Below are 16646 nucleotides of genomic sequence, written 5' to 3'. Positions count from 1 at the left end.
AAAAGGGACATGGTGGGGGAGGCATGGCGGAGCTGATTTAGTAAGGGAGTAGAGAATATTCACTCTACAAGATACATTTTAAATGAGCTTAGCGAATGAAGTAAAGATGTGCAAGGAAAAAATAAAAATACAGGATATTTTCTTACACCCAATCACTAATACCGCGTACACACGAGCGGACTTTTCAACATCAAAGGTCCGACGGAACAATTCCGGCAGACTATTCGATCGTGTGTGGGCTGCAGCGGACCTTTGATTTTCAAAAATCCGACAGACTTTAGAAATGGAACATGTTTCAAATTTTTCCGACGGAACTCCGCCGGACCCAGTTCCGATGTAGAAGTCCGCTCGTCTGTATGCTGTTCCGACAGGCCAAAAACGACGCATGCTCTGAAGCAAGTACGAGACGGAAGTGCTCGGTCTTGTAAAACTCCAGTTCGTATTGGAAGTAGCACATTCGCCATGCTTCAAATTCTGTGCTCGTTTAAATGCAGCGCATCTTCTTTATAATGCTAGAAGAACGAAGTTGCTTTGCTGCTCATATTCACTCACACAGAGTTCTCACAAACACATTTCTGGATTTTTTTCTCCTCATCTCATGAATGATATTGTTTTTAGTTTAAAGCCCCATCTCAGTAATAATGTATTTTACTTTTTTTTTTTTTTGGTAGTCCTCTTTTTTTTTTTTTTTTCTTTCATCCATATTTTTAGTATAATTATTTCCCAATTATTTTCTAGTGATCTCCATATTTAATTATTCTGTTAAGTTAACACCAAAAAACTTTTTATTTTGTGTGTGTCATTACCACAATAACCTTTTTATTTTGTGTGTCATTACTACAATAACCTTTTTATTTTGTGTGTGTCATTACCACAATAACCTTTTTATTTTGTGTGTGTCATTACCACAATAACCTTTTTATTTTGTGTGTCATTACCACAATAACCTTTTTATTTTGTGTGTGTCATTACCACAATAACCTTTTTATTTTGTGTGTCATTACCACAATAACCTTTTTATTTTGTGTGTGTCATTACCACAATAACCTTTTTATTTTGTGTGTGTCATTACCACAATAACCTTTTTATTTTTATTCTGGTGACAAGTTACCACAATAACATTTTTTTATTTTTTTTTTATTTTTTTTGGAACCTCAAGGAGGTTGGTGTCCCTTGTTAATTTCACATTGTCTTTTAGAAATGTCTTTGACTAAAAACACATAGGCAAGTATATTTTCCCCAAAAAAAATATCCATTTATTCTGGTTCAAAAAATAAAGATGAAGGCAACACTGGAGAAACTTGTGACATTTGTGTAGCCTTTTGGCCCCAGGGCAAACATTACAGTCTGTGGAAAAGAAAATTGGGATATTGAGAAGTACATATAATGGGGAGCACAATCTGGTCCCTGAATCCCAGAGATCAGGAGCAGCAGCAGATGGTATATATGTCCCCAGGCTGTGGTACAACAGGCTGCGTCTTTGGTCAGACCAGACTGAAGCCAGGTCATCACTTTCTTCTCTTCGCTCCACCCTTCGCTCCACCCTTCCCTGCACCCTTCCCTGCACCCTTCACTGCACCCTTCACTGCACCCTTCACTGCAGACTTCTCAGCAGCCTTCCTGTGAGGCCGTGTCTCTGGTGGTGTACTTGTGGCAGGAGGAGGAGGAGGAACAGGAGGAACTTGATCCAAGATTTCGCTTGTGGCAGTTAACTCGGCACTCAGCCCCTTCTGCAAGGCCGAGAAAATGATTCGCTCACATTGGAGGCGTTGGCCCCTCTCTAATTGCTGCAACCGGCTGGCTATATAGCAGCCATAGGCCTCTTCAGCTTCGGGGGGGGGGGGGGGGCTCCTTAAGACATTTGTAGCCTCTCTAATGAGGCGCAGTGATTCCTCCTGTGTGACCACCATCTTCTTTTGCCTTTTTGCCTGAAGACGGAGGGGAGGCACCTGCGACTGGGTGAGGCTCCTACTGGGCCGACAGTGGGCCCAGCCTCCTCCTGCCTGCCACTTTCCACAACTTCCTCCTGGCTGAGCTCATCCTGTGTATAAAAAAGGGACATCGTTTTAGTTTTTTGTTCATCAATCATAAACATTTTTCAGCTCCTGACTTTAAAATTCTGTTAATACATATAAAAGAGTATCATTCTGACCTCAGTATTTATTGTTTCTGCTGGTGACAAACATTTGTGACCACTACTGTAAATTGATGTCAAAATCTTTTTTTTTTTTGTAACATCAATAATATTGTTTAAATTATAACATCTAGTTAACATCATTAATATTATGACTATAAATATTTATTGTAACAATATACCTGGGTGCATCCGCTTCTTCCAAGATGGAAGGCCCAGGTTGCTCTGCTGGGGTGGAGGGAAGGGTGGAGGGAAGGGTGGAGGGAATGCTGCAGGGAAGAGTGGAGGGAAGGGTGGAGGGAATGCTGCAGGGAAGGGTGGAGGGAATGCTGCAGGAAAGGGTGGAGGGAATGCTGCAGGGAAGGGTGGAGGGAAGGGTGGAGGGAATGCTGCAGGGAAGGGTGGAGGGAAGGGTGGAGGGAATGCTGCAGGGAAGGGTGGAGGGAATGCTGCAGGGAAGGGTGGAGGGAAGGGTGGAGGGAATGCTGCAGGGAAGGGTGGAGGGAAGGGTGGAGGGAATGCTGCAGGGAAGGGTGGAGGGAATGCTGCAGGGAAGGGTGGAGGGAAGGGTGGAGGGAATGCTGCAGGGAAGAGTGGAGGGAAGGGTGGAGGGAATGCTGCAGGGAAGGGTGGGGGGAATGCTGCAGGGAAGGGTGGAGGGAAGGGTTGAAAGCGATTCCCTGGCCTTACTCTGGTCGCCAATAAAACGTAGTTTGTCAAAGTACCACAGCCTGGGTACATATACAGCATCTGCGGATGCTCCTGATCTGATGGATTGAAGGATTTTATTCTGCTCCTTTCGGTACATATTTCTCAATATGCCAATTTTCTTTTCCAGAAAGTCCACGTCTGCCTCTGGGATCCAAGTCTGCACAAATGCCAGAAGTTTCTCCAGCGTTGCCTTCCTTACTTGTTTATTATAGTAAGCACTGTGCTTTACTTGCCACAGATTTGTCAGCTCCTTGTACTTATTGATAAATAGGCTCAAGAATTCTGGATCTTTAAATGTCTTATTCATTTTTCTGAAAGACAATACACAAGCCAAAAACAATAATGTTAGCCCAGACTCTCCTAATCTTAGCCCAATATAGACCCCAATCTATAAGCAGTATATGCCACTGATTTGGGGATTTTTTTTAAACTTACCTTCGTTTTCCTTGCTCACAACTTCCGTTCCTATTTTCTCCAAGCACGTATGACATGTGCATGTTGGCGTTATATACAGTGCGCACGCGTAGAACCACGCCTGCGTTGCCCGCCCATGACGTTCTTTTGGTCAAGTCTTTTTTCCCGCCCTTTTGTGCGCACATAACGTACGTAAGCACGTACGACATGTGCATGTGGGCGTTATATACAGTGCGCACGCGTAGAACCACGCCTGCGTTGCCCGCCCATGACGTTCTTTTACAAGAATATTCCCGCCCCTTTTTCTCTACGGTGCGCAGTAGGAGAAACATGGCGGAAACACAACAGGTGCTTGATATTAATGACTCCAGTAGTCACGAATCCCCGGAGCCACAAACGTCCCAATCCGGAAAGAGGAGATTTAAGGCCTCCAATATGGCCTTTGAAGAGATGGTGGCAATCTTGCGAAGTAAGGATTATGATGGCAAGCATGGACCATACACCCATCCGAACTTGCGCAAGGCCAGAATCATGGCCAAATTTGTAAAGACCCTGCACAATCTTTTTGGGGTACGACGGTCAAAAGACCAATTGAGGAAACGGTGGTCCGACCTTAAATTGAGGGAGCCGGATCAGTACAGAAGGATCAAGAAAGTTCTTTAAAAAAGTAAGTACTTGTCGTGTGTTCCTATTTTGATTATTGCATACAGATCCATAGGCTTTTATTTACCTTTGCACAATGTAAAATTGCTGCTTTCTTGTTGGTGGATACAGTAATCGTATCGTTCATAACAAACCCTCGTTTGTTGTTCATGTCAAACATCGTTTATGATACAGGGTTTAATCATCATTTTTTTTCAGTGTAATTTTTCTTAAGAAAAAAAAGATTAGGGCATTAAGGTTTAGATGTGTTTCAAACTACAATGACTAGAAAAGAACATTCAGTGGAATTGAAGGAGAGGACACTTGGCAGCTGGTTAACACATCTGCACTCATGAGCAAAAGTGTGGGACACCAGAGAACATTTATTAGGGTAAACCACACGGGGTTCCTTGGTATACTTGGGGGGGGGGGGGGGGCGCATCTGTGAAACTTGGCCCAAAAAGGTAAGTATTGTAGTTTTTTGCAAAGTGAATTTATTTATCATGTCTTCACATTTTGCATCTCTTCATAAACCGACAATTGTACAACACTTTTAATCAAGGTTTCATCTTCCTAGTTCTGGCCTCAAATATCTGTGTGCTAAGTATACCTTTTTGTTTGTTAATTTCTCATAGGGGAGAAAAGACTCACAAAGCAGGATCCCAGGGACCGCCACCCTTGCCAGCATGAATGTGAGGTTAGCCCCACCCCCCCCGTGGATGTGCATGTGGAGGAAGGAGAGGTGGAAGAAGGAGAGGAGATGGGCACCCCACCAGGTGAGTGTCTGACACCACAGCTTCAGGTAATCGATGTATACCTGCATATTTCAAAACACATGTTTTTACATCTATTTTAGGTGATGTTCTGGTTGTGGAAAGGGACACATTTCCAAGCACCCCCCCCCCCCCAGAGGATGTGGAGGAAGGAGAGGTTGAGGAAGGAGAGGTGGAGGAAGTAGGGGAGATGGGCACCCCACCAGGTGAGTGTCTGACACCCCAGCTTGGTTAAATCCATGTATGACTGCATATTTTTACAACCAATTTTTACCATCTATTGTAGGTGATGTTCTGTTTGTGGAAAGGGCCCCGTTTTCCAGTGACAGCGCACAAAGGCTGATTGGCCAGATAATGGGCTGGAATGGGGAAATAGATGCCATGCGAACTAGTCTGGATCTCATGAAGAATCGGCTTGACAATATGCAGCAGGAAATGAAGAACATGATCGATATTTTGGGGAGAATATAATCCGTTTCTCCAGAATATCGATCATGTTCTTCATTTCCCTTGTTTTTATTAAGATTGGAACTTCCCAAATTAGAAATATTGGGGCTGATTGTTGTTACATTTTTCTAAATTTTAACGAAAAAGAAAAAAAAAAGTTAAAAAATATAAAAAAAGTCAAATAAAATGTCTTTAAAATAAATAAAAAAATTAATACAAAAAAAATATATTTTACATATAAATATTCAAAGGCACATGTGAATGTGGCCAAATTAAAAATTTGAATAATCAACAATGTGTGGCGTATTCTTTTAATGCTCAATACCAGTTTTGGAAAAGTGATTTTGTGTTTCCAGTGACAATGGGCCTTATTTAATTAATGAAAATACACTTGGCACTACAAGTGCACTAGGATAACATAGGAGACAGCACAAAACAAAAGCAAGCAAGAAAAATATTTCCTTTTATTATTTAAATTTTTAAAACTTAAAGATTGTGTGGCATTGCAATGGCCCCCCCTACCGTTAAAATAAGTCACATATTTTTCCCGAACCTCACGGGCACTTTGGGGGGGGGCAAGCCAGTACAGCCAGTATCCAGGCCTGTCATAGTTTCGGGAACAAGTCCAGCCTCAGGCCCAAATGAAGATAGATAATTCGAAGAGTTCTTATTTAAATAATTGTGCAAGATGCAACATGTAAGGACAAGATGATTAAGTTTGTATTCCGCCATGTGTATGGGAGTTAGAAAAACGCGGAACCGGCTGGCCATTATTCCAAAGGCATTTTCAACAACTCTTCTCGCTCTGGCCAGCGAGTAGTTGAAAACCCTTCTCTCCGGGGTGAGGGTTCTTTGGGGGAAGGGCCTCATCACGTGCTCGTCCAGACTGAAAGCTTCATCAGCTATGAAGACGAAGGGGAGTCCTTCCACATTATCTGTATCAGGTGGCAATCCCAGTCCACCTGTCTGTAGACGGCGGTAGAACTCCGTCTGGGCGAAGACTCCTCCATCTGACATCCGGCCATTCTTCCCCATGTCCACATACATAAATTCATATTGTGCCGACACCACCGCCATTAACACAATACTGTGCAACCCCTTGTAGTTGTAATAGTATGACCCCGAATGGGGTGGTGGCACGATGTGGACGTGCTTCCCATCTATCGCCCCACCGCAGTTGGGAAAGTCCCAACGGGTGGCAAAATGGGATGCCACAGTCTGCCATTCCTGTGGCGATGAAGGAAACTGGGGAGGCAAAGCATAAAAAAACAAAATAAGTACTTTTGCACATTAAACATTGTACATTACAACAAAAACATTATTTCCCGCTTCTGCCTAGTGACAGGACACCGATCGTCTGCTCCCTGTCATCGGGAGCAGTGATCAGGGTCATGTCACTGCTAGCCCATCCCCCAGACAGTTATAAACACTCACCCAGAACACACTTAAAGTGGAGGGCCACCCTGAAAACCAAAAAATTTTAAAAATGACAAAAAAATCTAAAAAAATATAAAATGAGAAAAATTTTTTTTTTTTACTTACCAGAAATGCCTGTTGCTAGGCACTTTATCCTAATCTTCCTCTTCCTCCTCCGCGGAGATCTTCCGTCTTCTGTCTTCGTCGCGGCGTCTTCTGGGTAATGGGTCGCGCTGTGTTCCAGAACACAGCGCGTCCCATTCAGAAAGCGCTGCGGGACTCGCGCATGCGCAGTAGGAAACGGGCAGTGAAGCCGTAAGGCTCCGCTGCCTGTTTCCCTTAGAGGGAATGGCGGCGCCGGGACCCGAGAGCCGAGGGACGGCTCGGCCTCGGGAGGCCGACATCGCGGGCGCCCTGGACAGGTAAGTGATTTTATTAAGTCAGCAGCTGCAGTGTTTGCAGCTGCTGACTTTTTTTTTTTTTTTTTTTTTTTAAACTGGCCCTCCTCTTTAACCATTCCTCGGCCCCCTTGTGGTTAACACCTTCTCTGCATGTGACATTTTTTACAGTAATCAATACAATTTTAGAGCATTGATCACTGTATTAATGACAATGGTCCCAAAAATGTATGGAAATTGTCCAATGTGTCCGCCATAATGTGGCAGTCACAATAAAAAAAAAAAAAAAAAAAAAAAAAAAAAAAAAAAAAAAAAAAAAAAAATCGGTTATCACCGCCATTACTATTTCCAAAAATTGCAAGATTTAAAAAATGCCATCAAAATAGACCATATTTTGGATACGCTAGAACAGTGATGGTGAACCTTTTTGAGCCCGAGTGCCCAAACCGCGACGCAAAACCAACTTATTTCTTTCAAAGTGCCAACACAGAATTAAACCTGACAGGTTTGAATGAGCCCTAAGGGACCAAAAAGAATGCAGAATGCACTGTGCAACATATACTGCCCTACCTGACCATTACACTCACCTACATGACACATGCACTAACTGACACATGCACTTACCTACATCACACATGCACTCACCTACCTGACCATTACACTCACCTACATGACACATGCACTAACTGACACATGCACTTACCTACATCACACATGCACTCACCTACCTGACCATTACACTCACCTACATGACACATGCACTAACTGACACATGCACTTACCTACATCACACATGCACTCACCTACCTGACCATTACACTCACCTACATGACACATGTACTCACCTACATGACCATTACACTCACCTACATGGCACATGCACTCACCTACATGACACATGAACTCACCTACCTGACCATTACACTCACCTACATGACACATGTACTCACCTACCTGACCATTACACTCACCTACATGACACATGTACTCACCTACCTGACCATTACACTCACCTACATGACACATGTACTCACCTACATGACCATTACACTCACCTACATGGCACATGCACTCACCTACATGACACATGAACTCACCTACCTGACCATTACACTCACCTACATGGCACATGAACTCACCTACCTGACCATTACACTCACCTACATGACACATGTACTCACCTACCTGACCATTACACTCACCTACATGACACATGCACTAACTGACACATGCACTTACCTACATCACACATGCACTCACCTACCTGACCATTACACTCACCTACATGACACATGTACTCACCTACATGACCATTACACTCACCTACATGGCACATGCACTCACCTACATGACACATGAACTCACCTACCTGACCATTACACTCACCTACATGACACATGTACTCACCTACCTGACCATTACACTCACCTACATGGCACATGCACTCACCTACCTGACCATTACACTCACCTACATGGCACATGCACTCACCTACATGACACATGAACTCACCTACCTGACCATTACACTCACCTACATGACACATGTACTCACCTACCTGACACATGAACTCACCTACCTGACCATTACACTCACCTACATGGCACATGTACTCACCTACCTGACCATTACACTCACCTACATGACACATGCACTAACTGACACATGCACTTACCTACATCACACATGCACTCACCTACCTGACCATTACACTCACCTACATGACACATGCACTAACTGACACATGCACTTACCTACATCACACATGCACTCACCTACCTGACCATTACACTCACCTACATGACACATGTACTCACCTACATGACCATTACACTCACCTACATGGCACATGCACTCACCTACATGACACATGAACTCACCTACCTGACCATTACACTCACCTACATGACACATGTACTCACCTACCTGACCATTACACTCACCTACATGGCACATGAACTCACCTACCTGACCATTACACTCACCTACATGACACATGTACTCACCTACCTGACCATTACACTCACCTACATGACACATGCACTAACTGACACATGCACTTACCTACATCACACATGCACTCACCTACCTGACCATTACACTCACCTACATGACACATGTACTCACCTACATGACCATTACACTCACCTACATGGCACATGAACTCACCTACCTGACCATTACACTCACCTACATGACACATGTACTCACCTACCTGACCATTACACTCACCTACATGACACATGCACTAACTGACACATGCACTTACCTACATCACACATGCACTCACCTACATGACCATTACACTCACCTACATGGCACATGAACTCACCTACCTGACCATTACACTCACCTACATGACACATGTACTCACCTACCTGACCATTACACTCACCTACATGACACATGTACTCACCTACCTGACCATTACACTCACCTACATGGCACATGCACTCACCTACCTGACCATTACACTCACCTACATGGCACATGCACTCACCTACATGACACATGAACTCACCTACCTGACCATTACACTCACCTACATGACACATGTACTCACCTACCTGACCATTACACTCACCTACATGACACATGAACTCACCTACCTGACCATTACACTCACCTACATGACACATGTACTCACCTACCTGACCATTACACTCACCTACATGGCACATGCACTCACCTACATGACACATGAACTCACCTACCTGACCATTACACTCACCTACATGACACATGTACTCACCTACCTGACCATTACACTCACCTACATGACACATGAACTCACCTACATGACACATGAACTCACCTACATGACACATGTACTCACCTACCTGACCATTACACTCACCTACATGGCACATGTACTCACCTACCTGACCATTACACTCACGTACATGACGCATGCACTCACCTACCTGACCATTACACTCACCTACATGACACATGTACTCACCTACCTGACCATTACACTCACGTACATGACACATGAACTCACCTACATGACCATTACACTCACCTACATGGCACATGCACTCACCTACATGACACATGAACTCACCTACCTGACCATTACACTCACCTACATGACACATGTACTCACCTACCTGACCATTACACTCACCTACATGGCACATGCACTCACCTACATGACACATGAACTCACCTACCTGACCATTACACTCACCTACATGACACATGTACTCACCTACCTGACCATTACACTCACCTACATGACACATGCACTCACCTACCTGACCATTACACTCACCTACATGACACATGAACTCACCTACCTGACCATTACACTCACCTACATGACACATGCACTCACCTACATGACACATGCACTCACCTACATGACACATGCACTCACCTACATGACCATTACACTCACCTACATGACCATTACACTCACCTACATGACACATGTACTCACCTACATGACACATGCACTCACCTACATGACCATTACACTCACCTACATGACCATTACACTCACCTACATGACACATGCACTCACCTACATGACACATGCACTCACCTACATGACCATTACACTCACCTACCTGACCATTACACTCACCTACATGACACATGCACTCACCTACATGACACATGCACTCACCTACATGACACATGCACTCACCTACATGACCATTACACTCACCTACATGACCATTACACTCACCTACATGACACATGCTTCCTGCACTACTAACATGCCCCCACACAGTACAATGTAGATCGGAGGATCCACCCTCCTCCTTAACTTTCTATTGCCTCGTCGTCCAGCTCTCCCCAGACAGTATTGAAGGAATCCCCGACATCCGGCCACTCCTCAATATCCCCGCCGCCTGGATGCCAGCTAGCAGCCATTGCACCTCTCCCAATGGAAAATCAGCTCCGAGCACTGCCCCCCCCCCTTCTCTTTTTCACAGGCTGCACTAGGACAGACTGAACCAAAGTTGTCCTGGAGCAGGGGAAGCTGAAATAGGGTACCTGCAGAAAGGAATCCCTGAATGCCTTACCAGAAGTGTAGGGGTCTGGGGGAGGCAATAAGGTGCTGAACTGCCCACTCCCCTGCCTATGTCACTGGCACTGATGCAAGGAAGAGAGCCGGCTCCTCCCTGCCTGCAACGTCAGTGCAAGTGACTGCCTGGCTGGGGGATTCCCCTGGCGTGCCGACAGGGAGGGCTTGATGTGCCAGCTGTGGCACGCGTGCCATAGGTTCGCCATCACTGCGCTAGAACTTTTGCACAAACCAATCAATAAACGCTTATTGCGATTCATTTGAACAAATTAGTTTAAAGAGGGATTCCGCCCAAAAAAAAAAATATTAAAAGCCAGCAGCTATAAATACTACAGCTGCTGACTTTTAATAAATGGAAACTCACCTGTCCCGGGTTCCAGCGATGCCGGCAGCCGAGGCCGATCGACCGCTCGGGCCTCGGCTGCTGCCGCCATTCGAGGTGAGGGAATCAGGAAGTAAAGCGAATCGGCTTCACTTCCCGGTTCCCTACTGTGCATGCGTGAGCCGCGCCGCGCAAGGGGAATGGTCCGCGCTGTCTGCTGGGACCCGTGTGTGTCCCAGCAGACAGCGCGGCAGGACAGGAAATGGCGTAGACTCCCTTGGGAGTCTATGCCCGGAAGTGGGTGAAAATACCTGTCTTTGACAGGTATCTCCACCCCCCCTCCCCCCTGAAAGATGTCAATTGTGACACCGGAGGGGGGGGGGGTTCCGATCAGCAGGGGTTCCACTTTAGGGTGGAATCCCGCTTTAAGAATACGTATCAGCATAAAATGATGTACAAAAAATTCTGGTTAATATATTTTTGGGGCTATATTTCTTATAGCGAAAAGTGAAAAATAATGCATATTTGTAAAAATGCGGTTTGGTTTTGTTGATGGTTAATCGCAAAAACAAAAAAAGCAGAGGTGATCAAAGACAACCAAATAAAACCTCTATTTGTGCTAATAAAATGACGATAATTTACTAGGAGGAGCCATGTTACAAGGACGCACAATTGTCAATTCAAGCAACGCACTGCCAAATCACAAAAAGTGCTGATGGTCAGGAAGGGGGAAAATCATTCCAGGGTTGAAGTGGGTTAAAAATACAATATATAATTCAACATTAATTTAAGGACACACAGACCATTTGGAATACTATTAGGGGGGGGGGGTTCAGTTAAGGACACACAGACCATTTGGAATACTATTGGGGGGGGGGATTCAGTTAAGGGGACACAGACCATTTGGAATACTATTAGGGGGGGGGGGGGTTCAGTTAAGGACACACAGACCATTTGGAATACTATTGGGGGGGGGGTTCAGTTAAGGACACACAGACCATTTGGAATACTATTGGGGGGGGGTTCAGTTAAGGACACATAGACCATTTGGAATACTATTGGGGGGGGGTTCAGTTAAGGACACACAGACCATTTGGAATACTATTGGGGGGGGGTTCAGTTAAGGACACATAGACCATTTGGAATACTATTGGGGGGGGGGGTTCAGTTAAGGACACACAGACCATTTGGAATACTATTGGGGGGGGGTTCAGTTAAGGACACATAGACCATTTGGAATACTATTGGGGGGGGGGTTCAGTTAAGGACACACAGACCATTTGGAATACTATTGGGGGGGGGTTCAGTTAAGGACACATAGACCATTTGGAATACTATTGGGGGGGGGGGATTCAGTTAAGGGGACACAGACCATTTGGAATCGGTGGAAGCGGAGAGTGAGAGGAGGCGACAGTCCCTTTCTTTTCTGGGGGGTCTCTGAGTGCTTCATATCGAGACCACTGAACAGACTATCATCTTGGAAACACCGTTAAGAGATGGAGTGCTGACCCAGCTGAGGAAGGTTAACCTGGATGTCATCCACTTATCATTTGTATATGCTTCATTCCATATATTTTCTGGTAAGCGCATTCAACATATGGTGACGGGTATTTCACGCGCCTTGGAAAGTGTTGAACCACTGTGGTGTTGTCATTTAAGAACACTTACGTCCGTCATTTGGATTCACTTATGAACTTTTCTTTAATTGGACTTTTTTCACTTTAATGCCATGTTTGACTTTTTTGGTCATCTACACATTATTTGAGGTCTTTTTATATAATTGTATCAGTATTTCTGTATTATCTTCATATTTTATTTTATTTATCTGTTTAATCATATTTTCATATTATATGTAGTGGAGGGTTGGCGCGGCTTTGTATATACTTTATTACTGTTGGGTGCCATATCACATTTATTGCTGCAGCCTATTTTGTTAGTTTGTTAAATTCACATTATTTTTCCTAGCGCGGTTTACATTTTTCCTAGACCATTTGGAATACTATTAAGGGGGGGATTCAGTTAAGGACACACAGACCATTTGGAATACTATTGGGGGGGGGGGATTCAGTTAAGGACACACAGACCATTTGGAATACTATTGGGGGGGGGGGGATTCAGTTAAGGACACACAGACCATTTGGAATACTATTAAGGGGGGGATTCAGTTAAGGACACACAGACCGTTTGGAATACTATTGGGGGGGGGGGATTCAGTTAAGGACACACAGACCATTTGGAATACTATTGGGGGGGGGGGATTCAGTTAAGGACACACAGACCATTTGGAATACTATTGGGGGGGGGGGGATTCAGTTAAGGACACACAGACCATTTGGAATACTATTGGGGGGGGGGGGATTCAGTTAAGGACACACAGACCATTTGGAATACTATTGGGGGGGGGGGGATTCAGTTAAGGACACACAGACCATTTGGAATACTATTAAGGGGGGGATTCAGTTAAGGACACACAGACCGTTTGGAATACTATTGGGGGGGGGGGATTCAGTTAAGGACACACAGACCATTTGGAATACTATTGGGGGGGGGGGGATTCAGTTAAGGACACACAGACCATTTGGAATACTATTGGGGGGGGGGGGGATTCAGTTAAGGACACACAGACCATTTGGAATACTATTGGGGGGGGATTCAGTTAAGGACACACAGACCATTTGGAATACTATTGGGGGGGGGATTCAGTTAAGGACATACAGACCATTTGGGATACTATTAAGGGGGGGGGGGGGGGGGGATTCAGTTAAGGGGACACAGACCATTTGGAATAATGTTAAATGTTTGGTTTTAGGATAAAGCAATACCATGGATCTGACAAAAGACATTTTAAGTGACTAGACTAAGTGGATATGGGCCTACCATAGCATGTTGGTGAGGTTTAATGAAGGCAAATATGCAGGAAAGACAAAAAAGGAGCATTAAAAGATTACAGCATGTATGAGGACAAAGGGGACATTCACAGCATATTGCAATGATGGTAATTAGGGAATGAGGAAAGAAATACAAGACATTAGCAATCATGAAATACATAGAATGTGATATTAAAGGATAAAACTTACCTTCATATAGTCCTTCTGCAGGGCCTGAATGATGGCAGAACAGGTCTCTGGAATAATGATCCCCAGAGCCTGGGGGGGAGATGCCTGTAGAGAACTTGAGGTCCTGAAGGCTTCTCCCTGTCGCCAAGTAGCACAACGTGGCGATGAGCCTCTGCTCCGGAGTGATGACTTGCCGCATGTAGGTATCCTGCCTGGTGATATAAGGGGACAGCAAAGCCAGCAGACGGTGAAAAACGGGGTCCGTCATCCGGAGATAATTCCTGAAATCATCAGGATTATTCTCCCGGATCTCACGCAGCAAAGGCATGTGCGAGAACTGGTCACACTGGCGCAACCAATTCTTGGACCACAAACTCCTCCCCTCCCTGTTCACGGACTGGTCTTGGGTTGAAGAATGAACTACAACACCAAGCACAAGCAAAGCACGAACTCGACGACGAGTACGTACACGCAACATGGCTTCAAAACGGTCGGCTTGTCAGAACGAACTTAACAGAAGTCACTGAAGAACAGCAAGGCCTGTGAAGAGCGAGCTGAAAGTCAGCAACGAGCGCGGCAGATGGCACTGTAAAATACAGAGACGACCTGACTACACGCACTAAAAAACAGATACAAACCTCACAAGCACAAACTGAAAAGCAGTTAAACGTTCTGAAAAATACGAGTCTGAAAAGCGCCAATCGCCTCTCACCAAACTTCTGCTAACACGAGGTAAACACGAAATTAGCAGAAGGAGCCCAAAGGGTGGCGCACTTGGTATTGAACTTCCGTTTTATAGTCTCGTCAGACCTGGTGTACGTCACCGCGTACCGGACGGGCGGACTTTAGTGGGATCGTGTGTAGGCAAGTCCGTTTCCATGGAGTTCAATCCGCTCGTGTGTACGCGGCATAAGATAAGTGGAATTCATTGTACAAAGTGAAGATGTTCAACTTCTTTAGTAAATCCACCTAATGAGACACTTTATTGAATATGATGAACCCAAAGGATCGATATATCGATAGAGATCTCTACTGCTTTATCTCAGACAATTAAATACAATTTCCTTTATGGATGGAGATGGTGAATTAGATGATTATTTATAAATTGACTTTCTCTACAGATAACTTGATGACCTGAAATTTAAAGAAAACATCATTCCAATGAAGAGTGGAGACGGGGGAGGGGTTGGTTGTATTTCCCAGATTGGAGACAAAGGACCTTTTTATTGATATAAATCTCATTTATTGGATTGCAGACAAATATATATTGTCAGGGATTTTATTCAGGGGGAGCGCAGTTCTGGGAACCTCCAGCACTGAATGTGTGTAATGGAAGGGGGGTTGGGGTGTGCTGGAGGGTCTATTGTTGCTGTTTGCTGGAGGGTCTATTGTCACGGGGGATCTATTGTTTTGGGTAGGTCTTTTGTAGCTAGGAGGTTTATTGTTGCTAATGGGGGGTCTGTTGTTGCTGGGAGGGAGAGGTTTATTGTTGCTGGCCACTGGGAGCTCAATTGTTGCTGGTGGAGATCTATTGTTACTGGGGGCTATTTTGTTGTGGGGGATCTGTTGTTACTGGGAGGGATCTACTGGTGAGGGAGAGATCTACTGTTGCTGGCTGCTGAGAGATCATTTGTTGCTGCAGAAGGTCTGTTGTTGCAGGGGTGGATCTATTGTTGCTGAGAAATCTATTGTTGGGAGGAGGGGTCTATTATTGCTGGGGGGAAATCTACTGTTGCTGGGAGGGGTACATTGCTACTTGGGGATCTATTGTTGATGGGATACAAATTATAATTCATACAAATTACATGACACCCCGAAATGAATGGTTCTGTATTCTATAAAAGGGGGAGTACCGGGAGGTAGGTAGGGGGTGGAGCCAAGGGACGGTGTCTGGAGGTGGGTAGGGGGCGGAGACAAGGGGTGACTCGGAAGGAGGGGGGTATCTACACCTGGTCTCTCAGAAACAAATCTCTTTATATTGTCATCTACAGACATTTCTCCACTTCTGATCTCTCCTCACCTGGACAGGTGACCCCGGCTCTGCTCTCCTCCGACCGGCTGACCCCATTCTCCACAGTACAGGTGATGTTCCAGGGCCCCGGAGACCCCACAATGGCTGTAATGTTATTGGTGGATGTGGAATGTCTTTTCTGGGATTCTCCAATCACAGATAGACGGATATTCGGCTTAGTCCCCTCCTCCACCCTGCAGGAGATCTCAGCGCTGCCATTCCGGGGACATGAGACATGGAGGAGCGGAACCGATACTGGAACTGAGAGAGACAATCATTTCCA

At 45.0% G+C, this 16646-nt stretch overlaps 1 protein-coding gene across 2 annotated transcripts in view; it reads right to left on the bottom strand.

Moving 5' to 3' along the window:
* Positions 1-16646, bottom strand: part of LOC143981558 (uncharacterized) — an 80510-nt gene that overhangs the window by 16165 nt on the left and 47699 nt on the right. For both annotated transcript variants that reach the window (XM_077479503.1, XM_077479502.1), the window contains exon 3: positions 16373-16624. In XM_077479503.1, the coding sequence (XP_077335629.1) occupies positions 16373-16624 (252 nt within the window). The remainder of the gene's footprint in view (positions 1-16372; positions 16625-16646) is intronic.

Source organism: Lithobates pipiens, unplaced genomic scaffold (genome assembly GCF_037356315.1).
Source record: "Lithobates pipiens isolate NorthernLeopardFrog02 unplaced genomic scaffold, aLitPip1_a1.2 Scaffold_16, whole genome shotgun sequence".
Taxonomy (NCBI): domain Eukaryota; kingdom Metazoa; phylum Chordata; class Amphibia; order Anura; family Ranidae; genus Lithobates; species Lithobates pipiens.
This window is presented reverse-complemented; position numbering and strand designations above follow the sequence as displayed.